Here is a 26,719-nt window from a genome sequence, read left to right on the forward strand (position 1 = left end):
GTCCACGTCATGCGGAGCAGCAGTGCTTTTATCCGCGGATTAGTTACACTTCTCTGGAGGGAAACTGCCTGGTTTGTGTGACACTTTCAAGGTCAGGGGGAGAAATCAAACGATGCCCTGAGTCCTGTCTTACAAGAGAAAGGTTTGCATTGAGAGAAGAAAGAACAGGGAACAGTGGGTTTTTAGTCTAAAGGCATCGATCAGTCTTCCACGACGGAAGAGAAACCCTAACAGTCCAGGAAAAACAAAAGTGTGAGCAATAGTTTCATACCATATTTACTAGAAATGATGAATGCTGTGATTTTTTTCCGTAACATTTCAATTACAGTTTTAATTCTTTGCTTGGTAAGTTGTCAGCAGGCTCCTTGGCAGGCAGGTTCAGGTTCAAATAGCGTAAATCCCCCTTCTGCTCTGATGTCATTTTCTGCTGCATCTCTTCTGTGAACAGGGCCAAGAAAGTGTGGGAACACGGAGCAGAGCGAATGACTCTGCTTACGTGACAGCAGCGATTACGCACGGAGGGGTCCTGGGGGGGTGTTGGGATTAGCCACTGTTGCCGTGAAGGTGAGCTTGGAAGTCGAGCATAACTAGTCGGATTTCAGCTTTGCCGCCGGCTGTGCAAACCTTGCTTGCTTGTAGGCCATGGAGTTCAAGCTTCCCATTTGGAAACTACAGATAAGACAGCCACTGTGGAGAAGGGGGCACCTTTGGTTGAGGCTGGCGGGGATCTGCAGTGCCAGGATGAAGACCCCCTACCCATGGGGGACCCCTACCCTCAGGAGAACTTCCCGAGATGGTCTGGCTGTGCTCCCCCCGATCCCCCAGCCTGGTGCCAAGGAAGTGCACCTGCCTGCAAACCATAGCCTGGTGGTTATGCACTCCTGGCAATAGCCCCAGGGTCATGGTGGCCCTACCTGAGTTTGCCGAAACCCTATCGTCACTGTCTGGCTTGACTAAGTCATAGCATCGGAGTCGTGGGAAGGAGGCCCGTGCCGCAGTTCCCACGATTGACGATCACAAGGAGCCACGCCAAGCACGTTCGTTCCCTCGCTTCTTCTTTCGTCTTCCCCTCTCGCTCAATGCCCGGCCCTCGGGACTTGTCACGGCCTCTAAAGGGCTTTGATTAGAAACTAGTGCCCGGATGGTCCCCGTGCTGTCTTTATTCTTTTTTTTTTTTTTAGGTTTTTTTTTTTTTTTTAGTATTTATTTATTATTTTATTTCTGCAGCACAGCACATCGACCCAGGCACACATACACATTCCCTTTCTTATGCTGTCTCCCATCGTGGTCTGTCCCAAGAGCCTGCATACAGTTCCCTGTGCTGTGCAGTAGGATGTCTGTCTTTCTTCTTACCCCAGCATCCTGATCGCCTCACCTTTCCCAGGTAATCTAGTCCTTGCGAGAGTGTCAGTATCCTGACGTGGAGTGATCATTGTCCCCTGTCCCCAAGGAGCTACAGCAGACCTGACTATTCTCGTTGGAACTGGAAGCGGGGATTCCCTAAGACCCGTCAGGTCCCAGAGACCCAAGTGCAGGCAGGGGCCCAAGGTCATCGGGCACTCAGGGCTTCCGGCCTCGGGCCCCTCACCAGTCCGTCTTCTCTCCTGCAGCCTGACCCCTCTGTCATCAATGCACATCCACTATGTGTTAGGGATAAGATGTAGCTTTTGTGATGTACGTATAAAGTAATACAGATACCCCAAGATGAGATCCTCTTGCTATACCAATAAAATACTTTCGCATAAGTATCACTGATGCTATCTGCCGGGCTTTTGTTTATTTATTTATTTTTGCTTTTTAGGGCCCCACCTGTGGCATAGGGAATTTTCCAGGCTAAGGGTCCAATCAAAGCTAAAGCTGCAAGCCTACGCCACAGCCACAGCTACGCAGGATCTGAGCTGTGCCTGCGACCTACACCACAGCTCAGTGGCAACACCAGATCCCTGACCCATGGAATGAGGCCAGGGATCGAACCTGCACCCTCATGGATACTAGTCAGATTTGTTTCTGCTGCACCGCAAGGCGAACTCCTGTCTGGCCTTTAGCTGGAGAAACCTTAGTGCTTGGTTTGTCCTGTTCTAAGTTTCACTGGAAGTTGTGCAAACTAAAAACTGACTTGAGGACGCATCAGGACGCGGTAGGACCCATGGGTGACGGGAAAGGCAGAGGCATGAAGAAATCTACAAGGGACAGCTGACCTTCTCAAGAGGGAAAGATACGGCAGCGAAGGTGGACTTAGGACGTGTCTCATCTCGGCTTTGTACCAAGGGACACCGTGGGCGTGAGGTGGGCTCACTGCTTTGTCTCACAGCAGGCTTGGAAAGCCTGGGGTTATTCTCGCTTACGCATCGGTGCAGGGGGTCTCTGCCAGACAATGTTGCCCAAGGTCACGTGCCCGGTCCCCGTAGGCGCCTGCCCTCCAGCCCCTAGCTGTTTAATTTGCCAGGAATGCATTTGGCTTTGACGCCTGCGTGTTTTCGAATCCTCACCCACTTCTAGTGTTGGCAGGGTGTACAGTCACGGTGTCAGTGCAGGTTCTCAAGACGTTTTTCAACATGCAAAGGCACCCATCCAGCTTTCTAAGAAAGTCCGCAGCCGTCTCGGCCACATGAGTGACCCAGTTCAAGGGCTGGTCTCCAAGAGGCTCGTCACAGCCTGTACTGCTACGTGAAATGCCCCTATTTCCATGCTCATCTGGCAGTTGGCTATATGTTTCCTCCACTAGAACACAAATGCCAGAAGGTCGAGGACTCTGAATTCTTGCCCACGGCCACACTCCCCACCCCACCCACAACATCTGTGTCCTGTCACCTTGACACCACTCAACAGACATTTCTGGAGTGAATAAATGAAGGCGCTCTTTAATGAGTAATTAGAATTCTAATCACCCTCCTTATTAAAAGGAAGTTTCTGTGTGATAGATGAATAATTCTGGAGTTAAACTCTAGATGCATATAGCATATCAGACATCCACAGGCTGATAGGTATGTGGAGATACCGAAGGATGGATACAAAACAAAAGGAGTGAAAACCACAAATGTCTATCAAATTTTTATATGGTTCTCATGTTTATATATTTACTTTATAATTGAGACAGCTATAAAAATCCCATATAGAGCACATATTTATTCACAAAAGGTCATCTATATAGTAAAACTTTGTGCTTCATTAGATGTAATTTATTAAAATATTGTCCAAGTGGACATCACAGGTCTTTTTTTATGTCATTACTAAGATGATCATTCAAATCAGTACCTCCATAAAAAACAAACAGACAGACAGACAGACAAACAAATCAGTACCTCCATAAAGAAACAGACAGACAGACCGACAGACAAATCAGTACCTCCATAAAGAAACAGACAGACAGACAAACAAATCAGTACCTCCATAAAGAAACAGACAGACCGACAGACAAACAAATCAGTAACTCCATGCACTTGGAAAGGATGAAATATTTAGCTGTCTCAAAACAAGTTGACTTCTGGAGTTCCCTGGTGGCTCAGCAGGTTAAGAATCCAGCATTGTCCCTGCTACAGCTGGATTCTCTGCTGTGGCACAGGTTTGATCCCTGGCCTAAGAACTTCCACATAATGTGGTCATTGTCAAAAAAAAAAAGGTTTGGACTTCTCCATCAACCTGAAGACCCCCATCAAAGACAAGATGATTCACATTTATCCAATAGAGCCTTTAACCCCCACTCTCTATGATTAAGACAAGTGTCATAAATATCCGGCCTTATATTAGAAACGCAGCAGAAACCGGTACAACATCGCATGTCAGCTACACTGTATACTTGCAGATAGAACTGCAGATGGTCATACTAAGTGAGGTAAGTCGGAAAGAGAAAGGCAAATAGCATTCGATACCACTTCTATGTGGAATCTACAGCGTGGCAGAAATGAGCCTACTACAGAACAGAAACAGACTCACCCACATAGCGATCAGAGTTGTGTATGTCTGGTGGGAGAGGAGGGAGTAGGATGGGTGGGGAGTTTGGGGTCAGCAGATGAAAGCTATTACATTTAGAGGATGAACAGTGAGGTTCCGCTGTACAGCACAGGAGACAAGGTCCAGTCTGTTGGGACAGACCAGGATGGAATGTAAGGAAAGGAGTGTGTGTGTGTGTGTGTATGACTGGGTCACTTTGCTGTACAGCAGAAGCTGGTACAACACTGTGTATCAACTATACTTTAATAAAGAAATAACTTTTTTAACTTGATTTTTTTTTTTTTTGTCTTTTTAGGACCGCACCCACGGCACATGGAGGTTCCCAGACTAGGGGTCGAACCGGAGCTACAGCCGCCAGCCTACACCACAGCCACAGCAACACAGGATCTGAGCCGCGTCTGCAACCTACACCACAGCTCATGGCAACGCTGGATCCTTAACCCACTGGGCAAGGCCAGAAATCAAACCCGCAACCTCATGGATACGAGTTGGGTTCGTTACCGCTGAGCCACAGTGGAACTCCAAAGAATAATTTTTTTAAAAAAAGAAATAGTTTGACCTTTGCTGATATCTTTCCCCAGAAATTGAGCTCTCATTGGAGGAGGTTTCAAATGACACATCTCCCCGTGGTCTTGTAGCAGCTGTAAATGAAATGAAGAAATGACTAATCCACTCATTTCTAATGCACCTGTTCCGGCTTTCCCGCTTTGGGTTTAGTGGCTATAAGATGAAGGTGGTCTCATAGTCTTAGTAGTTTCAGGCCTGGCCTGGCCAGCGAGACATCTCAGTGAAGAGTCGCCTGCCCAGAGCCGCAGCTTCCCAAGTCAGGGCATGCTTTCACCGGCACTAACTAGCCCTGCCTGGTGACCAGAGAGTGGGAGTCCTGTCCTCTGGACAGCGCCAGCCTTTCCCAACAGTAGGCCTCAGAGTAAGGATGTGCCTGGCAGGTCCAATGCTACTTCCTGAGGCAAAATAGGAACCGAGCGTGGCCTCTAGGGCAGCTGGGCTCTGTGCTGTGCCTGCCCTGGGTAAACTCACGTGTGATGGAGAAACAACACGTGATGACTTGGGTGGGAGACATGCAAGAGCAGATGAGTTCGGAGCTAAATGGCCAGGTCCTTAGAGTTCTTGCATCACGTCTTCTCAACGTTGTGAGACCACCTTCTCTCCCCAGCATCAGTGAGAATAGTTACTCCCAGCTAAAAAGGAGAGTTTTCATTGCTTCCCGGATGTGACCGTTGGTTTTAGGGGGTACCTCACTTAATCCATTACTCATTCATTTCCCACGTATTTTTACTGCCTATTCAACCATGTGCTGGTCGCTGCGCAGGGCACGGGAGCTGTAAAAGTGAACGTGAGACGTGGTCCTTGTTCTCATGGAAGGGAATGGCCTCCCGTCAGCGATCTGTGAGCCAGTGGAGCAGAAGAGGCCCTGGGTTGGGAAGAGTTAGGGTTGGAGGGACTGCCAGCCGCCCAGGATGCTGGTGGAAGGGGAGGCAAAGCCGAAGCTGGAGGTGGCCGGGGCCGGAAGGGGGGCGAGATCCAGGAACCACCGGAAGCACTGAGGCCCTGGGGAGCCTGCGTGGCTTCGGGGACAAGTGAGCTGATGCTCCGAGAGGTTGGTGGGCTGAGTCAAAGACAGCTACTTAAATGGCCAAACCCGCTTGCATCCAAGGGTGACCCTTTGCGGTTCGCCTTCCTTCCTCCTGTCTTAGAAACCCCCAGCGGGAGGCACCGCTCACAGGGCGAGTAGGCAGTGCCATGTCTAACAGGCATATGTAATCATGTCCAATGATGTTTGGAAACAACTGAGGAAGCTTTGGCTAACTGCGTCTGCACGGCTGACCAGTTGCGTGATGTGGGCGCTTCCAGCGCCGTCTCACTGCAGAGGGCGTCGCTGCTGTCGGTGTTCCTGGAGTTGTGTCTCTTTGGCTCTTTAACGGCAACCCAGCTCTTAAAACACTTGCATCCTGTAAAGAGTGACGTATTTTGTCCAAAGAGGTCTTCAGAGAGAGCGCACTGCCTCAGTGTACACACAGGATGGTACTTACTCATCTGGGGAGTGTGCGGGCCTTTTGGGTGCTCCTCCTTCTGAGGTTGCTGGGTTTTCCAGTGGACCTGCCCCGGGGGCTTTTATGGATGGACGAGGAAGCTCTCTTTTCCTTTCAAATAGAAGCACGTGCATGTGTGTGTGCCCTGCATGTACACAAATGAGAGTAGTTGTTGGCCTTTTTCTGCAAAACTGGAAAGGTGGTTCTTTGGCTGGCCGTGGTCGTGCAGTCAGTTCCATAGCTGCAGCCAGAAAGTGGCCGCCCTCATCAGTTTGACAACCCCGAAGTAACCCTGAAGTTGGTTTTGATTCGATGCCTCCGCCTCTGCTTCCTCTCTCTTTCCTAGAAGCCAGGTTCTCAAATTGTGGGGCCCTCGTGTTACAGGGTATAGTGTTGTCTGGCTGTACCGCCAGTGTTGGTGTCATGAACAAGAATTAGGAGAGATGGGATGAAAAGGAAATAGCTTCATCGGATGCTTCATTGCATAGAAAACTGAGTTAATGGCAGCATGAAGTTTCTTTTTTTTTTCTCTCTTTTATTGAAATACAGTTAATTGACAATGTTGGGCTATTTTAAGCGTATAGCAAACTGATTAAGTTTTATATATATGTATATATTCTTTTTCAGATTCTCTTCCGTGATAGGTTATTGCAAGATACTGAATACAGTTCCCTGTGCTGTGCAGTAGGCTCCTTGTGGTTTATCTGCTTCATATCGAGTAGTGTCCCTCTGTTCATCCCCAGTTCCCAGTTTACCCCTTCTTCCCCTTTTCCCCTTTGGTAAACAAAGTTTGTTTTCTATATCTGTCGTCTAGTTCTGTTGTATAAATAAGTTCATTTGCATTTTTGTTAGATTCCATGTGTAAGTGGTATGTTATTTGTCTTTCTCTGTCTGACTTACTTTACTCAGTATGATAATTTCTAGGTCCATCCATGTGGCTGCAAATTGCATTATTTCATTCTTTTTTATAGCTGAGTAGTATTCCATTGCATATATATGTGTGTGTGTATATATGTGTATACATATATTTATCAATCTTCTTTATTCATTCCTTCATCTATAAACATTTAGACTGCAGCATGAAATTTCTTAATGCCTGACCCAAAGAAATACATTATAAAATCATCACATGAGCTTCTTTTAAGGAAGTCTTAAAAATTCATCTCTGAACAAAACTGACCAACCAGGGCAGTTGAGAAAAGCGTGTTTATGCGTCATCAGCATTGATTTTATGTTTGCGTGTAAAACATTTGCCAGGAATCTATAGCTGCTGCGTATTCGTTACTCTTCTTCACATAGGGAAAGGAGACGGTGCTTTTGAACGTGGGCCTTCCCGCGACCCCCACGTCAGGGCTCTGCTGTGGTTTAGTCCTCTCATCCGCCTCAGGCCTGCCCAGCTCCATGCTGGGTCCTCCAGGTCGGGGAGGGATCCCTGAGATGAACCCGCAGACTGATGATAAGCCTTTCTTTCCACTGAGGCTGATGCAGGTACGATGAATCTGTATCAATGGCGCATCAGTGACTCAGTTCCCCGCAACCTCCTTCATCCTCACGCCACGTTTAACGCCGTGAAACCCGAGCGCAGAGAACTCGGGGCAAGGGGACATCCCAGGCAGCTTGAAGGAAAAACCATGATTTTTTAGAGAACAGGTAAATGCCATGTGGATTGAAGTCATGAAACAGTGAAATAGAAACTTTTACCTATAAGTGCGCCATGGCTGGGTGATCTAATCTCTTACCGTCTTTCCAGTAGTTCCAAGCTCAAGCTTTTTAAATTCTACTTATTTATTCATATATTTTGCTTTTTAAGGGCCGCACCCACAGCAAACGGAAGTGCCCAGGCAAGGGGCTGGATCGGAGCTGCAGCTGCCAGCTGCCAGCTGCCAGCCTACGCCACAGCCACAGCAATGCGGGATCCAAGCCATGTCTTTGACCTACACCACAGCTCACGGCAATGCCAGATCCTTAACCCACTGAGCAAGGCCAGGGATCGAACCCGCATCCGCGTGGGTCACGAGTCGGGTTCGTTACTGCTGAGCCACAATGGGAACGCCAGTTCTCTTTTATTAGAAACAAATATCTTCAGTATTGTCATCAGCTCTTTTTACCCTTCCAATAGAAAGGACTAATGCGGGCCGCATCAGGCTGCTTTTTTCAATGCACTGTTGTTCAGCTATCCAGCCTCTTACCCTCCACCATATATAGAATTCCTGAAGTGTTTTTCTGTTTTCTTTTTTTTCTTTCTTGCTTTTCAGGGCCGCCCCCACAGCCTATGGAGGTTCCTAGGCTAGGGGTCCCCTCAGAGCTACAGCTGCTGGCCTGCAGCTACAGCCACAGTAATGCTGGCTCCGAGCTGCATCTGCCACCTACACCACAGCTCACCGCAGTGCCAGATCCTTAACCCCTCGAGTGAGGCCAGAGATTGAACCCGCAACCTCACGGTTCCTAGTCAGCTACAACAGGAGCTCCCTGAAGCAGTTTTCCATTGTATCGTGGATTTGGCTCATTGTTTCATTTGGGTCTGGGGCTTGAATGTGAATGACTTTGAAGTGCTCTCTGTATAGTAGGCCTGGAATCATGTTAAGAAATGATATTCTATGATATGAACTTTCAGTAGCCCCTCTGAAATATCCTTCCAGTGATTAATTATGAATTACAGAAGGACGAGAAGGGTTCCATCTAAATGTTGACCCACAGCCCCTCCTGGGGGTGAAAGCAGTGTTTGTTGCAAGAGTCAAACATGATTACAGGTTTTGAAGTTGTCTGTCCTGATTGTAATTAATATGTAACTTTCCAGTTACAAATAACTATTTTCTTCTTTAGATACCTAAGAGGGATATGCAGAAAGTATTCAGCTAGGGTTTGTTCACTTAACAAATGAGGTTGCCTGCGGACTTTATGACATTTATTTTAGTTACTCGACATCTTCATTTCCGCTTACACCCCAGATTTCAACCGGATTGGCCATAGTTGTTGAGATTCTCAGACCGAAGCGTTCCCAATCAGGGAGATGGTTACTGTGCCATTTGCTGCAATATTAGGAAATGAGGCCCCGAGTTCCCACTGTGGCTCAGTGGGTTAAGAACCTAACACAGTATCCATGAGGATATAGATTCGATCCCCAGCCTTGCTCAGTGGGTTAAGGATCCGGGGTTGCCACACACTGCGGGGTAGGTCACAGATGCGGCTCTGATCCAGTGTTGCTGTGGCTGTGGTGTAGGCCCCAGTTGTAGCTCCAATTTGCCCCTAGCCCTGGAACTTCCACGTGCTGTAGGTGCAGGCCTGAAAGAAAAAAAGGAAGAAGGAAAGAAATGAGGCCCACTTTGCAAAATTTGACCACACTTTGCATAGGAGTAGTAACAAAACATTACTTCTGATTTGTGGTAGAGAATAACCACATCAAAACTTTCTTGAAGAGTCAGCCTTTGAGAATTTTAATTTTAAGTGTTTAGGAACTAGAACAAACCATTCCCACCGAGGCAGGGACTTGCTGGTCACTTTTAACTCAGCTCAGAGCCAAGAATGAAGGGGAAGCTGGCCGTGAGGAGTCATCCTTATTAGACGTGTGCAGAGTTCTCTCCCTGAGTCACTGCGTGCAGTGGAATGGGTGCCCCTTAAAGGTATTTTCTAAGACAAAAGCTTCTGTTACCGTAAATCCGTTCCGATGGGTAGAAATTACATTGGGTGGATGAGGACACCGCACATGCGCATACTCTAGTTGGGGATCTGAAATGCACATTTGTCTCGTGTTCTGCTCTTTAAAAAATAAAAGGCAAACGAATATTTACGTCAGTGCATTCTGGCTTTATAACTGGTGTCCTAGAAGGGTGGTTCTCGGTGTTTGGGGAGGAACCCTAGGCTCTGGAAGCGCCTCCGAATGTTGCCAGAGACCATACCTGGGGCAGGACGTCTGTCACGCACGTCCAGTGGGACAGTCCTGAGGAACCCGGGAGCGCGCTCTTCCGACTCTGTGGCCTCGGCGCCTCTTTTTCGTTTCCCTTGAGAATGTTATCTCAGGGGGCCTGTGGCTCTGTCGGCCTATTGCCTGGGCCCATCTCTTCTGACGCTTTGTTTCTGCTGATCTTATGGTTTCAATATAGATGAACAGTTTTAAGTCACCTTCTCATACATGTTTGTGGGCTTTTTTGCTTTTTGTTTTTGCTTTCAATGTTATGCCCACACGGGCGGCACATGGACGTTCCCCCGCCAGGGACTGAATTTGAGCTGCAGCTGCGACCTGGGACACCACAGCTGCACTGTCCCGGGCTGGGAATGAAACCTGTGCCTTTTGGGCAACCCAAGACACTGCAGTCAGAGTCTCAACCCACCCTGTCACAGTGGGAACTCCAGTGATGGTGTGTTTTTAAGGATCCCATTTTCATGTAGTCTTTTGGAAAAGAAGTGGCTAGTCTAAACACTTTTAAATTGTATGTTATGAAATGTTGAGTGCAAAAATTTTCAAAAGTCAGAGCATATACACGAACACTGATCCATAGAGCGGAAAAGGCTGAGTAGAAATTTGAAGGCTTCGAGGTCATAAATCTCAGGTCAACCACATTCAGACTAGACTTTGTCCTTCTTGAGAGGAGACGGAAGCAAAATGTATAAAAATCTGCAACAACCTCAATGCTCTCTGTTTCTGAGAAATTATGGAACAAATACATGACCTATTTAGGAAGATTTTTTTTCCCAGGGCTTTTAGAAATAGAATTTACTATTCCAAAAAAAAAAAAAGAAAGAAAGAAAGAAAGAAAAAGAAAAATTCCAACCTCTGTCACCAGCCATCTGTCTTCAGCTGCTGCAGGTCTATGGAAAGACACAAATCTAGGCCCTCGCTTCGCTTCTGCTGTTTAACCCACTGTCAAGTTGCAGTTTGCAGAGGAGAGAGCATACTTCCCTTTGAAGCGGCTGTTCTGAGCCTGGTAGGCAAACGAATGATCCCCAGAGAGCCACGTCTTCCCCCCTGGAACCTGGGAATGTATTTCTTTACGTGGCAAAAGGAATGACGAGGCTGGGGTTTGGGTAACGACGTCGAGATAAGGAGCTCATCTGGACCCTTTGGGTGATCCTGATGCAGTCCGTCCTCATAAGAGGGAGGCAGGGGTGGGGGTTCAGAGCGGGGTGGGGCCCCAGTGGCAGATGCCACAGCCTCTAGAAGCAGAAAGAGGCAAGGGGCCCGGGTGCCTCAGAGGAACGCGGTCTTGCCCAGCCATCTGAGCATTCTGACCTCCAGCCCGCTAAGATCGTGAGTGTATTTTGCTTTAAAACGACTAAGCTTGGAGTTCCCTTTGTGGCTCAGTGGTGAATGAACCTGACTAGGCACCATGAGGATGCAGGTTCAATCCCTGGCCTCGCTCAGTGGATTAAGGATCTGGCGTTGCCAGTGAGCTGTGGTGTAGGTCAAAGACATGGCTTGGATCCCGAGTTGCTGTGGCTCTGGCGTAGGCCGGTGGCTACGGCTCTGCTTGGACCCCTAGCCTGGGAACCTCCATGTGCTGTGGGTGCAGCCCTAAAAAGAGCAAAAAAAATTAAAACAACAACAACAACAACTAAGTTTGTAGTATTGTGTTGGGAGCGGTTCCATCACTCACTGACTCATCTTGAGAGTTTGTCTTGTGCCAGGAAGTGTTCCAGGCACCACAGGTCAGCAGGGAACAAGGCAGACCAGGGCCCAGTCCCCTGGGGCCTTACCGTCCAGAGGGAGGGAGGGGATGTGATTTCCGAGAGCCCCTGTGGCACTGAGAATACAGTTGGCAAAAAGCAGAGCATGGAGTTCCCGTTGTGGCTCAGTGGGTCAAGGACCCCACACAGTGTCTGTGAGGATGGAGGTTGGATCCCTGGCCTCCCTTGGTGGGTTAAGGGTCCAGCATTGCCATAAGCTACGGTGAAGGTCGTAGGTTCAGATCCTGCGTTGCTGTGGCTGTGGTGCAGGCCGGCAGCTACAGCTCTGATTCGACCCCTGGTCTGGGAACTTCCATATGCCATATGTGTGGCCCTTAAAAAAACAAAAGCAAAAAACAGAGCATGATGGGACAAGGAGACTTGCTCTGCGGATGAGGCTTATTTTGATGGGGGCATCCAGCTCAGGAGGCCTCTCTGCCTGAGGAGGTGGCATTTAAACTGGAATCGGAGTGACAAAAAGGAAGCAGCCATGCTGGGTTCTGGGGCACAGCAAGTACCAGGATGTGGCGCTTAGGATGACAGCTCAGCGCCACTTGGGGTCAGAGAGCAGGAGGTGGTGGCCCCAATCCCCGGATTCCCCCCTACCCCCCGGGTGGGAAGTCCCTGGAGGTCCCTTCCAGGCTCCTCAGAGGACAACATGTCTCTTTCAGTTCTGCTGAACGTCACATGCGGTGCCCAGCCATCACCCAGCCTTTGCTTCTTCCTTTCACGACTTGTTGCCAACTCCGCAGGCTCACATTCATTCACTGATGCTGCGGCAGAGCCCAAAGCATCTACCTCTGCCATCAGATCCTAAATAGGCTTCGTAAGCTGGAGCGTGCAGCCTTCCTCCCAGGAGCCTGACGGCACTGCCCGCTCTGGCCGGGCAGCCCTAGGCTTCCGCCCCTGTCCACAGCTGGCCTGGATCTTTGCCTTCAGAGGAGAGAGCGCTTCCATCGCTGGCTCCTTAGGAATGAGCACCCGAGGCCGAAAACGCCATCCCCAGTGCATGCTGTGTGTTCTCATAGCCCTTGGAATCTCATCGTGGACTTGGACTTCAGGCCCGTTCATTCCTGTCCCTAGTTTGACCCCCAAAAGGGACTGGTCCCCCACAGAGGTCGAACGCTCTCACAGCCTTTCCTGCATCCCCTGAGGTCAGAGACACTGTCCCCGAGGGCCAGGGGGCCACAGCACCCATGCTGGACCTCCCTTTTCTCCTTCGTCTTTTTAAAAGTAAAAATGGACCTGTGCTGTCTGGCTATAGCCCTTGTAAACAGCCTGCATCTACAACTGCGGGCATTTTCGGCCTTGGGAAATGCTTCCTCTTAATGGTCTGGATTCTTAATTGGGTCCTGAGTTTTTGAGCCCCCACATTCTGCCCCTTCCCCCGGAATTAGAGGGGTGCACGACACAAGGGGCCCCCTTCCCAAGGCTACCTGGTCCTTGGAGCTCGTAAAACTCAGGAAGGGTGCCTGGAGTTTTGTGCAGGGTCCATGTCACCCTGTAAATATGTGTGTCGAGGGGTCTTTTCGTTTCTCTTTGTTTTTTTAGTGAATAGAACATGGTAGTTGCATTTAGTAATCCCCATTCACCAAAAGGGGGGGGGGGTAAATCATTGTGTTTTTTGATGAATGGCTTGTACACCGAAAAATAAATTGGACAAACTGGCATAGAGCTCAGTGAACATGAAATCAGCTATTAGAAGAAAGCTTGTGAACAAATTCTGAGGCAGATATGCATCTTTTGATTACTGTCCTATCAGTCATCCACACGGCTACCTTGGCTCAGTCTTGCTGTAATCACTCATGGCTGCTTTCGGAAACACGGGCAGAAACTATAGCGCCGCAGAGGCAGAATATTATTACTGATTTCTGCCCAACTTCCTGGGAACAATGACTGTTTTCACCAGGTTTCTGCTCCCCTTTATTAGAGAAATACAATACGGAATGAAAGGCGAGGTCCCCCAGCCTGGCTGAAGTTCTCCTCGGGTATCCTTAATGATATTCCGTCTTAAATGGGCCCGCTATTGTCAGGCAAGGTTCTCAGTAGGAATAATAGGAATGTAATCCCATTGAATCCGCCTTTCATGGATTGTACTCAAATGGGTGAAAATGTGGAGTCACGTTAATGAGCAGAGTGTATCTTCACAATTATTTTACTTAAAGTTGTTGAAAAGGTTGGAATTTTTGTTACTGTAATTATTATATTCTCCGTTAATGTGCTTAACAGCAACTGTAATTAACCCACCAGATTGGAAAATTTGCATGAATTCTGCCTCTGACATGACAAGAAACCCTCATTCTTTCTGGGTCTTACCCAGCAGAATGGAGAAAATATATATATGTGTGTATATATATATATTTTTTTTCTCACCGAGTATTTTTTAAGGAAGAAATTTTTCATGAATGCCATGAGCGTTTTTCATGCATTTTTAAGCTACTGGCAGATATCTCAAGAGCACCGTGTTGTTTTAAAAGGATTGGCTTCCTAAACTCTGCTGGCGCAAAGAACAGCTTGGCACTGCCGACCAGGCCCGCCAGAAATCTTTAGGTAATTGTGTGGCTTCCTCGGAACGTCCTGTAGCCTGGGAACGACTGTGGCATAATGAAGCGGTGACAGGCATTAGCATGTATAATGGGCATTAATAGACATTTAATGCTGTTTAGCTGGAAGAGGGAGCGATGCTCTCCCATTGGAATATTCTTCCCTCGAAGCCCATTGATCTCACCCGGGAGAGGTTAATCCATCAGTTTCTGTAACCAGACGGCACTGATGGAAATTCTTTAGGTGGCATTCTGGACGAACCAAGCTCTCCGTCTTTACAAACAAATGAGTGATATGACAAGCATGGTGTTCAAAACACATTTAACCAATTGATTTTCTTTCCTCTTGTAATAAGATCTGGAGACATATGAAAGCGTGAGGTGGGAGCCGAGATGGAAGAAATTGCTCTGTGCGCGGGGACGCACGGGACAGGGAGCCGATCAAAGTCCTATAAAGCATGTAGTCACCCATTCCCTTTTTTATATGAAGTTTGTTATTGCAATAAATAGCTGTTATTGAGCCGAGGCCTTTTGTGTCCGTTCTGCTGCATCTGTTTTCAGGGCCTGGAGGTTGCGGCAAGGCCCTCGGACGTCCCGTTTGAGCAGTCAGCTTTCTCTAGACGTTTCCAGCGGTTCCGCAATGCTCTCCCTTCTAATTTCAGCACCCGCCCTGATGGAGGCGGGGAGGCAGACGCGGGTGGAAGGTGCGCTGGTGCCTGCACCCTGTCGCTGACGCTCTTCCCTTTCCTTCCACCCGCAGCCCCGCCCTGAGCTTCACCTACCCTTCTGCGCCCGTCTCGCTCCACATGCATCAGCAGATCTTGAGCCGGCAGCAGAGCTTAGGCTCTGCCTTTGGACACAGCCCGCCGCTCATCCACCCCGCCCCAACCTTCCCGACCCAGAGGCCCATTCCCGGGATCCCCACGGTCCTGAATCCCGTCCAGGTCAGCTCCGGCCCTTCCGAGTCCTCCCAGGTGAGAGAGACCGCGCCACGACCAGGGCCGTCTAGCCGGTCCCAGAGGAGAGCCCGGCGCCCGCGTCAGCTCTGGACAGGCACAGATGGTGGGGCGCTGTGGCCGGGCTCCCAGGCTGCAGGCTGCCCCGGCAGCCCTGGGCTGTCGCCTTCGGTGTGGGTGGCTGTGCCGTGTATGTGTTCCCCGGGGAAGCAAGAGCTTCTGCTGCCAGCGTCGTTTTCTCCTTGGGGGAAAGCAGACTGCTCCATCAGGCGTCCCTCTGACCCTGAGCCGTGTCGCTACCCCGTTCAGAAGCCATTCATGGCAGGCATGTGTTGCTGTCATTCGGCCTCTGTCCCCAGGACGCTCAGAGCCCCTTAAAGCCTGGATCCCAACCCTATTCCTCTAGCTTTTAAAAGCCACAGGGAGTGGGTCCTCCAGAGTTAAAAACAAGGCGCTGCCGGAGCTCTTGTTGTGGCTCAGTGGGTTACAAACCCACCTAGTATCCGTGAGGATGTGAGTTCGATCCCTGGCCTCACTCAGTGGGTTAAGGACCTGGCGCTGCCCTGAGCTGTGGTGTAGGTCACAGACACGGCTCAGATCCTGCATTGCTGTGCTGTGGCATAAGCTGGCAGCTGAGGCTCTGATTTGACCCCTAGCCTGGGAACTTCCATATGTCGTGGGTGCAGCCCTGAAAAAAAACAAGCAAACGAAAAGCAAATAAATAAATAAAAATGAGGAACTGCCTCATCTATGTCTATTCTGACTTTGAACACATGTTCTGAACTCTGCTGCCCAGGACTAGGAGCCTTATCAGTCATTGCTACAGTGCCACATAAGCCTGCCAGTCTTGAGTTGAGGATTTCAGCCATGGCGCTGCTCGTGATCAGAACCTGACTTTTGTCTCTGTCCCTGCCCGTGCAGAGCAAGCCCACGAGTGAGTCTGCGGTGAGCAGCACCGGCGACCTCGTGCACAACAAACGCTCCAAGATTAAGCCCGACGAAGACCTCCCGAGCCCGGGGCCGCGGGGCCCGCAGGTGAGGGAGGCACCCAGCTCCCGCTCCCTCCAGCTCAGTGGCTTTCACAACATGGGCCTGTCTCCTGTGTTCTTGGCCTTGGCCGTACCCACGCCTTTGACCAAAGGCCAGGGCTGGAGACTGACTCTGTTTGCTTCTCCAGCTGAGGACCAAACTTCGCACTAAAATGCAGGCAGCTGAGTCGGGTATAAACTGTCGTTTGTAGACGAAGCGGTTGGATCCATTTGTTGCTGGTCAGGGATGTAGCCAGGCTCCAGTCCTTGGCCTTGATCTTGGGCCCGAATTACGAGCTCCTGGCTCTCAGTCTAAGCTGGGAAGACCAGGGACACTCCCTGTAATGATCATGTTCTTATATTGTTCTTACCTGACCACTGCCACGGGCCAGGAGCGTCCTGGAGAGCCAGGAGGGCTCCAGGTACAACTAACCTCCCTCAAGGCGACTCAGATGCTGGTTCGTTACCCAGCATCCTGAAAGGAGGGATTTAAACATTCTGGTCTTGTCTCTGCCATCAGTCACTTAGACGCTGGCCTCAGTTTAGAAAATGTGCAGATTGTTCCCATAATACTATTTTCTAGGCTCCCCATGCCTGATAGGGAGCTCAGTGAATATTAATTGCCAGAGATAAGGGTTGATTAAGAGTCTGGACATCCACAGAAGCTGGACCTTGCAGTGGGCAGACTGCTTCAGCCCAAATTTCCTTTTCAGGGAGCATTTGGAGGATGGAAGGAGTGAGTGTCACGGGTTCTGGAATTCATCTTTTGTCTTACATTTTGCTGGCCGACAATTTTGCTGGTGATGCCTAAACACTTGTGTACAGCTTTTCCCATCTAGTCCTAGATTGGGTCTCAAATGTACACATCTAATCATCGCCCCCTTGGAAGGCGAGGAAAGACTGCACTGCCATAGCTTTAGATGCTGTGGTCCTCGGGCCTGGAGTTTATCCTTGGAGGCCAGAGGTTGAACCAAGAAGACATCATCCTTTATAAAAATCCACAGAGTGCCTCTCCCCGCCTCTACCGGCAGAGAGAACAGAGTTAGAATCAGCCATAAACCACCCTGGGTTCCAGAGTAGGCGAATGAACACCTTAATATACCGACAAGGATGTAACCCAAAGAGAAAGACCAGTCTTTGGGGCAAAGGCTCCTGTGACCTAGTTCAATTGCTTTTCTTAAGAGGTGACATCTTAGGGTTTTTTTGTCTTTGTGTTTCAGACAGCAGCAGTCGGCCTCCCCATCTCCTCATCATTCGGGTTTGAACTGTTGTCTTTAATCACACTTAACAACCTCCAAAGGGGTATTGAGTAAATCGGGGAGAAAAAAAAAATGCACGCAGACTATTCCCTGTGTTTGACTCCTTCCGTTCATCAAACTCAGCAGGGAGACTTGGGCTCTATTTTATTTTCCCCGAAAAAATTGCATCGGGAGGAAGACGAGCCTCCATCAGGGGTTCCTTCCCCTTCTGTCCTGTCCTCCCACTGGGTCTGATTTTGTCCCTCTCTTCCCCCCCCCCCGCCCCCACCCTTCAGGAGCAGCCAGAAGGGACGACCCTGGTGAAAGAGGAAGGGGACAAGGACGAAAGCAAACAGGAGCCTGAAGTCATCTACGAGACAAACTGCCATTGGGAAGGCTGCTCGCGGGAGTTCGACACCCAGGAGCAGCTGGTGCATGTGAGTGGGGGGCGCGGGGGAGGGGGCTCTACAGCCATGCGGCCGCTCCTGCGGGGTCAGCTGCCCTGACCCCGAGCTGCGTCAAGTTTCTCAGCCAGCAGCCCTGCAAACCGGAGAGGGCTTTATGACTTTCCGAGAAGAAAGAAAACCCTGAGCCGCGGTGCTTGACCTGTTCGGTCAGCTACAGCTTCGTGAAAAATTCAATAACGTCTTCAATAGAGAGTGTAATGACTCTGATCCTGTAAGCCAGAGAACACTCTTTTGAGTTAGCGACTTTGAGGGTTATTGAGTCATAGTAAGCTGGACATGAATTATTATGAACCCTTTAACCAAGCTTGATTTTAACCAAGACCCAGGAACAACAGAAAAAAAAAAAAAAACCCATGGAGGTGGGGAGGCTCTCTTGTCCCCTGCGCAACCCTCCCCGTTGAAGAATCTCCCGTTATGTCATGCAGCCTCCCATACTCTCTGTGGAAAGTGGCTGATGGCGTGGGGTGAGCCATTGGCACAGTTTCTTGACTTGAAGCCCGTCCTCGCAGGCTCGAACGTTTCATGAAAAAGTGAGAAGTATCTTAAAACGGGTTGAATGGTGCGTGTGTTTGAAAACTGCCATGTGGGCAGATTGAGAACCTTGCCTCCTCTTGCCATGTCCGATGTAGAAGCCTGTTCCGTGCCCCCTGCCTGTTCTTTCAGATAATGCCACCTGCTCGCCTCCCCCCATACCTGATTAGCCCTGTTCTCCCCCTCCAGGGCGTTTTGGGGTTTTTTTTTTGGTTTGTTTGGTACTTTCTCAGGCCAGTGGCATCTTCCTGGCAAATGGGACCAGGAGCAGCTGAGATGGAGGGGCATTTGGACAATCAGGGAAGAAGGGACGTGGGCTCACATGCGCCTGCGCAGAAACACAGGGTCCCATGAAGGCATCGAGGATGGTTTGGCAGGTGTAGCCACTTCCTAAGCTTTAAACAGGGCAGAAAATGTGACAAGAGTAGCTCTTGCTGGGATTGCCCCCCCCCACCCCCACCCGCACACACCCACTCTGTTCTCTCAGCTTTTGCAGGAACTTTTATCTTCAGGTGAGATCCACATTGGTTAATCACCTCCTCTCCTTCAACCCGAGGGCTGTACAATTTCTCTCGCATCCTTCGTGTGCCTTGGGTGTCCTGGGCTTTGGAAGAGTGTCCTCTCCCCCTTGAGCATCCGCTGACATCCTGCACACGCTGCAGTTACAGTGGGAGGGTCAGATGTATCGTTTGCAGGTTTTGAGACCCGTCTTATACAGAATGTGTTGAGGGTTTAATAGGACATCAGGGTTCCCCCCCCACTTCTTTGTTAATCTTATCTCCTTGTAATAGTATAGGAAGAATTACAGATTTCTCAGTGCAGCAAGAAACTAGAAAGTCAACTGTTTTTTTATTTTTTATTATTTTTGTCTTTTGTCATTTGTTGTTGTTGTTGTTGCTATTTCTTGGGCCGCTCCCACGGCATATGGAGGTTCCCAGGCCAGGGGTTGAATCGGAGCTGTAGCCACCAACCTACGCCAGAGCCACAGCAACGCGGGATCCAAGCCGCGTCTGCAACCTACACCACAGCTCACAGCAACGCCAGATCGTTAACCCACTGAACAAGGGCAGGGACGGAACCCGCAACCTCATGGTTCCTAGTCGGATTCGTTAACCACTGCGCCACGACGGGAACTCCCTCAGCTGTTTTTTTAAATTAAGGTGTATTTCCAGATTTTTCTGTGAGCTTCGTTTCATTCTTTCTCTCTAACTTGATGCAAGTGTAGTTTTTCAGTGAAGCCTGACTCAATGGTCTTTTCTTCTTGCTGACTGTTTTAAGAGAAACCGCCGACCTGGTAACGTGAAAGGGGGATAAAAAAGTTGGGTATTTTTTCTTTCAACCGGGAGAAATAACCCCAAAGAGAAGAGAAGGCCAAAAGCACCCTTGGCGATCATGGGGGGTGAACACATGCAGGAGAGGAATCATTTTGCAGAAAAGCTGCCGTCACACACGAGACGTCCTTCTGAGTGATGACAGAGCCTCCAGGTGCCCTTCCTGGGGACAGGGCATTGCAGTTTCCAGAGAGCGGGGATTTCGGTGCAGCCGTTATCAAATGAGTGAAACAGGAGTTTATTCTAAGTCGACCTGTAAGAGGAATGGGCCTCATTAGAAGCCAGTTTTGAGGTGACATTTTTTATTTTATTTTTTGTCTTTTAGGGCTGCACCCACGGCCTATGGGGGTTCCCAGGCCAGGGGCCCAATCAGAGCCGTAACCACCGGCATACACCACAGCCACAGCAATGCGGGATCTGAGCCGCATCTGCCACCTACACCAGCAGCTCACGGCAATGCGGGATCCTTAACCCACTGAGCAAGGCCAGGGATCGAACCCCTGTCTTTATGGATGCTAGTCGGGTTCGTTAACCACTGAGCCATGATGAGAACTCCAGAGGCGACACTTTTTGAGTTGTGGTAATAATACCTTCAGGTTTTCTCTGCCTTACATGTCACGTGAAAACTTTAGAAAGACAGGTATCAGTGTTTAATCTCGGTGGCAAAAGATTTTAGGTGGTGATGATGCTTTAATGGAGAGATCTGTGTAGAGTTTTTTGTTTGTTTGTTTTTTGGGGTTTTTTTGTCTTTCTGCCTTTTCTAGGGCCACTCTCATGGCATATGGAGATTCCCAGGCTAGGGGTCTAATCAGAGCTGTAGCCATCGGCCTACACCACAGCCACAGCAACTTGGGATCCGAGCCATGTCTGCAACCCACACCAAGGCTCACAGCAATGCCGGATCCTTAACCCTTAACTGAGCAAGGCCAGGGATCAAACGCGAAACCTCATGGTTCCTAGTTGGATTTGTTAACCACTGCGCCACGATGGGAACTCCGATCTGAGTAGTTTTAAGGCTGGTTAACTTATCAGCTAAATGACCACCGTGTTGTCTGTTTTATCATAAAAACTGTGAAGTGAATACATATACGGTGGGATTTTTTTCATTCCCAATCAGCAAGAAGAAATTGGCATCGGGATTAGAAGAAAATCCAATGTATTACCTTTATGATATGAATTTTAGTCTGAGATAAATTATGAGTTAAGTAAACTTAGTTAAGTGAATTAAAAATTATAACTCACTGTAACATAAACAAAGACACTCGTTTATATCACCTATTTTCTACCTTTTTGCTCGCGACCTGATGTGCGGAAATTCCAAATTTGGACGTTGAAATGTATTTTACACACTGCACGACAGACACAGCAGTGTGTTGCTACTCCTGGCGAATCTGGTTGCTTCAACGGTATCCTGGTATATTATTTTTTTGTGGACGGAACAAATAGCTAGTTCAGTCCCCACCTAATTACTCCGGTGGCAGGTGGACAAAAGACCAGTGGCAAAAACCACTCTTGAGGGTGGGGGGCAGAGGGATGAGCGGACTGCTGCCGTGCCTGCCACCCTCCTAGGAAAGAGGATGTTTTGCGAATGAGTTGCATTTTCATGCCACAGACAACCAAGAGGCAAGGTGTTAAACCATCCCGACGCCCTGCCTTATTTATAGCCGTGACCCTTCCTTCTTGCCCCTCTTACCGTTAATAGAAAGATTCATGATTCTTCATGGTTGTCTATCTAGTGTCTGACAGTCCCGACTGCCTGCAAAAGCAAGTCACTATATCTATAATTGATATCCTTCCGTGGAATAGGGTGCTGGCTGCAATTGAAGGGCTTTGCTGGAAGCTCTTAAATCCTGACAAGTTCTCCCCTTGTTCTGGTTCAGTCGCCGAGCTGCACGGCTGGAATTCCAGAGTCATTTGAACTTGGGGCAGAGGGAGACATGTGTTTTGCATTAGCACATCCCCAAGTGCGAGAGGAGAAGGAGGAACTCAGCCGGCTTGGCCTGCCAGGGAGTCTCCTTTGCAGGGCAGCGCAGTCCGTGTACTCCTGAAAAAATCACCCCCGGCGCTGTTACTGTCCAAACAGATGGGCGAAGTATTACGTGGGCCTTCTCTTCTCCTTTATTTCCAGCCCCCATCCTTCTTCCGTCGTTGTTTGTTCCAGGTTTGCTGTGGGGTCTTTATCCCTGGGATGTTTAATTAATTTCTCTTCCCAGCAAGATAATTATAATTGGGCTTAGTTACTCTCTAGCTAGTATTAAATTTGTCATCCATTTACTTCTGTGCCCAGAAGCTAAAAAGATAGATGGATATTTTCGTGAGCGGGTTTCTTGTCGGACTTGGTCCCTTTCTGAGTGTCAGTTAAAACAGAAGAAGAGAGTAAGAAGGATATAGAGTGCAAAAGTTAATTTAGAGTGCTTCGGATTAAGACAGAAGTTATTATTGATTCGTCAGGATGCAGGCACTTTCTCTCCCCTGCCATCTGAAAGCATATATTGCAACATCTCAAGATAATTTGAAAAGTCCACCCCTTCCCTTCAGTCCCAAGTGAATTAGATCCTCCTTTTGCTGCCATGCGTCATATATTACACGACGCAGGATCTTACATCTGTTTCTGAAAGTTGTAGAACACCCCTTCTCAAAGTGTTGTGTCTGGCTCGGCGTTTTGGTTTTTTTTCGGAGTAGCTTTTGTTACTCTGTACGACAACTCCAAATCTGTCTGCTGGCCTGGCTTCTCGTTGAGATAAACTGGCTTCTAAACCTTCCTGAGACCCATTTCCCTCTTGCGTTAATTCTGACCTGTAAGTCGGTTCCCGCTTCAGCTCTTGGATGATTGAGAAATATCAGATCTGCTTGGCCTACAGCCCAAGTTAGTTTCAAGGTCTGTGCTTCTAGATGGTGTTATATGTACCACTGATGTTTTGACTGGCTTTTTATTTCATTTTATTTTATTTTATTTTATTTTATTTTTTTTTTTGGCCATGCCCGCAGCTCGTGGGAAGTTCCCAGGCTAGAGATGGAACCTGCGCCACAGCAGTGACAATGTCAGGTCCTTAACCCACTGGGCCACTGGGAAACTCCTTGAGAGGCTTTTTTAAAAGAGGAAAAAGGAATATGTGTGCAGAGCACGTATTCAGTGTGGGTCACCACAGCTGGGTATCTAGTTGTGCTTGAAAACATCACTTCTGGGGTTGGAAAGAATAAAAATAACATAATCAGGAGTTCCCGTTGTGACTCAGCGGGTTACAAACCTGACTAGTATCCATGAGGATGCGGGTTTGATCCCTGGCCTCGCTCAGCGGATTAAGGATCTGGTGAACCCACAAGCTGCCGTGTAAGTCACAGATGCGGCTCAGATCCCAAGTTGCTGTGGCTGTGGTGTAGATGAGCAGCTGCAGCTCCAATTTGACCTCTAGCCTAGGGATTCCCAGATGTTGCGGGCGTGGCCCTAAAAAGAAAAAAAAAAATAGTATAATCGCCATAGCGAATGCCTACCTGTTTACTCTTTCACTGCAACACCTGTGCCTTCTTTTTCACCAGTCTAATTCCTTCTTGCTAAGGAATGACACAAAGACGGGTCTCTCCACAGGTCTTTAAAAGGTCATAGTATTTTTTTTTTTTAACAGTTTTATTCCCCACCCTAAACCCCAGCAGAATAACCCTGCAAGGGGGCCTTGGAGGTCGCACCCTGGAGGCTGGGGTCTCCTTCTGGTCGTAGCGCTGAGCATAGAGAATGCGAATGGTGTTGATACACGCCCTGGCTTCATCCGGTGGCATTGATGTCTCTGTACCCTATGTCCCTCCAGCGTATCTGTTAAGCATGGTGTCATAAATTCACCTTTTGGTATAATGATTAACCACCTACTTGGGTTTTAAATACTTTTATATGCTGCCAACTTTGATCTTTTAAAGCGTGCTGAAGTTTCTTTCATCAGGAGAAAGTAGTTACAATCACCTTTGCTGCCATTGAAACACAACTTCTGTTCATCGGCAGCATGAAAATGAAAGGCTTTCTTCTTAATATCATAGACATTGAGATATAAAGAAAGCACATCTAATCTATAAAGAAAGGATGCATCCGTAGAAACGTGGGGAAGAGTTAGGATGCGGCGAAGACATTATTTTCATATTAAATACCGTGATCCCAAATTTGCATTTTAAATGTTCTCCGTCTAATTTTGATCCCTTTGCTGAAGTTGCATTGTATGTCTTTACCTAAGAGAAAATTGAGTTTAAGATATGATCGAGGGCTCAGATAAGAGGCAGAAATCAGTTTTGTGTGCACATAAAACCTAAAATGGATGCGTGAAGATTTTGATCGTGTTTTCTCTACATGGAGCTGCTAGTTAATTTAGTTACTCGAATTATTGGGAAATACTGCATGGAAAACGCCGAGGAAGAACCACCAACTTCAAAGCCATCCTTTGACAGTCATGCCCCAAGGGTCACCTTCTTTGTAAAGTTCCCGACTACGTTGCACCTGCTGAGATTGCTCCCATAAAGACGCTCAGGAGCTGAGACGGAGGCGGGTGGGGGAGGCACGCAGGGCTGTGTGGTCCACCAGTGAGAGCCTCCCGGGGCCAGTGGAATTCTGAGTGGCAGCCCCATCTCTGCCCTGACCCTTAGGCTGACCTCCCTGGAACCATTTGACCCTGCAGAACCTTATTTTCTCACTTATCATACTGTGAAACAGCCGTGAAAATAAGTGCCGTCCCCAACGTCCAAGGCCAAGCAGAGATCACGTGCAGCAGCCCTAATGAGAAACAGACAGAGGGTCTCAAGGAGGTTTACTCGTCTCTTTGTTTTATGTCTTTGCATTTTGCAGGGTGGCGTGGGGGAGGGGCGGGGAGTGGCGCCCTTGGATTCGGGGGCTTCTGCGTATCTAAGGCTTCCTTTCTGCTCACCGTTGCCGTACTGGGTTGTGCACCTGACGGAAGCGGGAGCCCCCTCTCTGTCCCCCCAGTGTGGGTCTGATGAATGGGACCTGGCCAGCACATGCCTTCTCCTCCAGCCTTGGTTTTAGTAAAAGCAAGTGAAGCATTCACATCCGATAGTCCTTAGGATGCAGGGTGGTAAAGAGGTTTCATTGCGGGTACCAGCTTATTGGCTGGCAGTCTCCTGGGCTGAGCTGTGCTTTCCCTCACTTTCCATGGGGAGGCGGGGGGGTCAGGATGTGTAGCTAGCCTCGGAGGAGGCTTCTGTTTCCCAGGTCTTCTCCAACCCTGTGGATTAAGTGCCCTCCAGAGTAATTGTGGTTCATTTTTCTAGGGGCTGGTATATTCATTACTTGAGGAATTATTGAGTTATTAGAATTTCCCCTTTATTAACGTGCCTCAACCTGTGAGTAAAGAATAACAAATCAGTATTTTGAATAAAACATAACTAGTATTAAGTAAAATCTTACTTTCTTAAATTTATTCAGCCATTTCATACTCTGAAATATTTCGCCAAAACTTTCATCTAAATAACTGTTTCTACCATTTGGGGAGGATTGTCCTATCAAGCTTTTATATTGGTTCTTTTTTGGGCCATGCCTGTGACAGAAATGCCCCAACCAGGGATAGAACCCACACCAAAGCAGTGACAACCCTGGGTCCTTCACTGCTAGGCCACTAGGGAACTCCTGAATGGTTCTGAATGAAACTTCAGCTGACATTCTGGATTCTGTAATAATTAGTCCCCTGGAATATTCTGTGTGAACTTGGTTTATACAAAATGGTCACTTTGGGCTGGGCTGCGTACCTCGATGAAGCATACTTGCCGAGAGCTGATCTTGCTGGTACCATGTGTCCTCTTGTCAGTCAGAAAAATTGAGAGCTGACACTAGCAAACCTGCTGTCCCTCAATAGCAACTCCCTAGAAGAGGGCCTGGGCGCAGCCTGCATGCTGCCCACTGCCCCATCTTTGTGGTGGGCACATTGCCAGCACATCTTAGACCAGAGCCTCCCCCAAGTGATCATTCTTATTGGAAGGGGGAGACGTGGACACATAAAAGCATAGTAAGCAATATAAGGCAGGACATAAAGAAGCCACAGTTGTGTAGTTGTGATTCTAGGGGCTCAGAAGAGGGAGGAGTGTATGAGGGGTACCCAGAAAGGATTCTGGGAAACAGGTGGGAAGGATTGTTAGCATCAAAGCGCAAAGCATGGGGGTCAGTTTTTGAGGTATGAGGAGGAGGGGGGGGAGGAGGGGGATGGGGAGGAGGAGGAGGCGGCTGGTCATGGTGATGAAGAGGAGGGTGGTGATGACGAAGATGCGGAGGAGGGGATGGTGATGAAGAGGATGGGGGAGGATGATGTGGTGAGGAGGAGGATAGGGATGGGGAGGAGGGGTGGTGATGACGAAGAGGATGAGGGATGGGATGGGGAGGAAGGAGGGTGGTGATGAAGAGGATGGGGGATGAGGATGGGATGAGGATGGGATGGTGATGGAGGGATGGGGAGGAGGAGGAGGTGCTGGTCTTGGGATGAGGAGGAGGAGGGTGATGACGAAGATGCGAGGAGGGGGGATGTGTGATGACGGAAGAGGAGGAGGGGGATGAGGATGAGGAGGATGGTGGTGATGGGAGGATAGGGATGGGAGGAGGAGGATGGGGAGGATGGTGGTGATGGGGAGGAGGATAGGGATGGGGAGGAGGAGGCGGCGGCTGGTCTTGGTTGATGAAGAGAAGGGTGATGATGAAGAGGATGGGGGGATGAGGATGGGGAGGGAAGAGGGTGGTGATGAGAGGATGGGGGATGAGGATGGGGATGAGGATGGGGAGGATGGTGATGGATAGGGATGGGGAGGAGGAGTGGCTGGTCTTGGTGATGAGGAGGAGGGTGATGATGAAGAGGAGGAGGGGGATGAGGATGGGGATGATCTGGTGGTGATGAGGAGGATAGGGATGGGGAGGAGGGTGTGATGACGAAGAGGAGGGGGATGAGGATGGGGAGGAGGAGGGTGATTGAAGAGGATGGGGGATG

At 48.9% G+C, this 26,719-nt stretch overlaps 1 protein-coding gene across 1 annotated transcript in view; it reads left to right on the plus strand.

Annotated features, from left to right (window-relative positions):
* The window catches only part of GLI3 (GLI family zinc finger 3), a 302,221-nt gene that overhangs the window by 207,876 nt on the left and 67,626 nt on the right, over positions 1-26,719 (plus strand). Inside the window, 3 exon segments of the mRNA XM_047763791.1 lie at positions 14,967-15,180; positions 16,084-16,197; positions 17,725-17,865. Coding sequence (XP_047619747.1) covers positions 14,967-15,180; positions 16,084-16,197; positions 17,725-17,865 — 469 coding nt within the window.

This window comes from Phacochoerus africanus, chromosome 16 (genome assembly GCF_016906955.1).
Source record: "Phacochoerus africanus isolate WHEZ1 chromosome 16, ROS_Pafr_v1, whole genome shotgun sequence".
Lineage (NCBI taxonomy): Eukaryota > Metazoa > Chordata > Mammalia > Artiodactyla > Suidae > Phacochoerus > Phacochoerus africanus.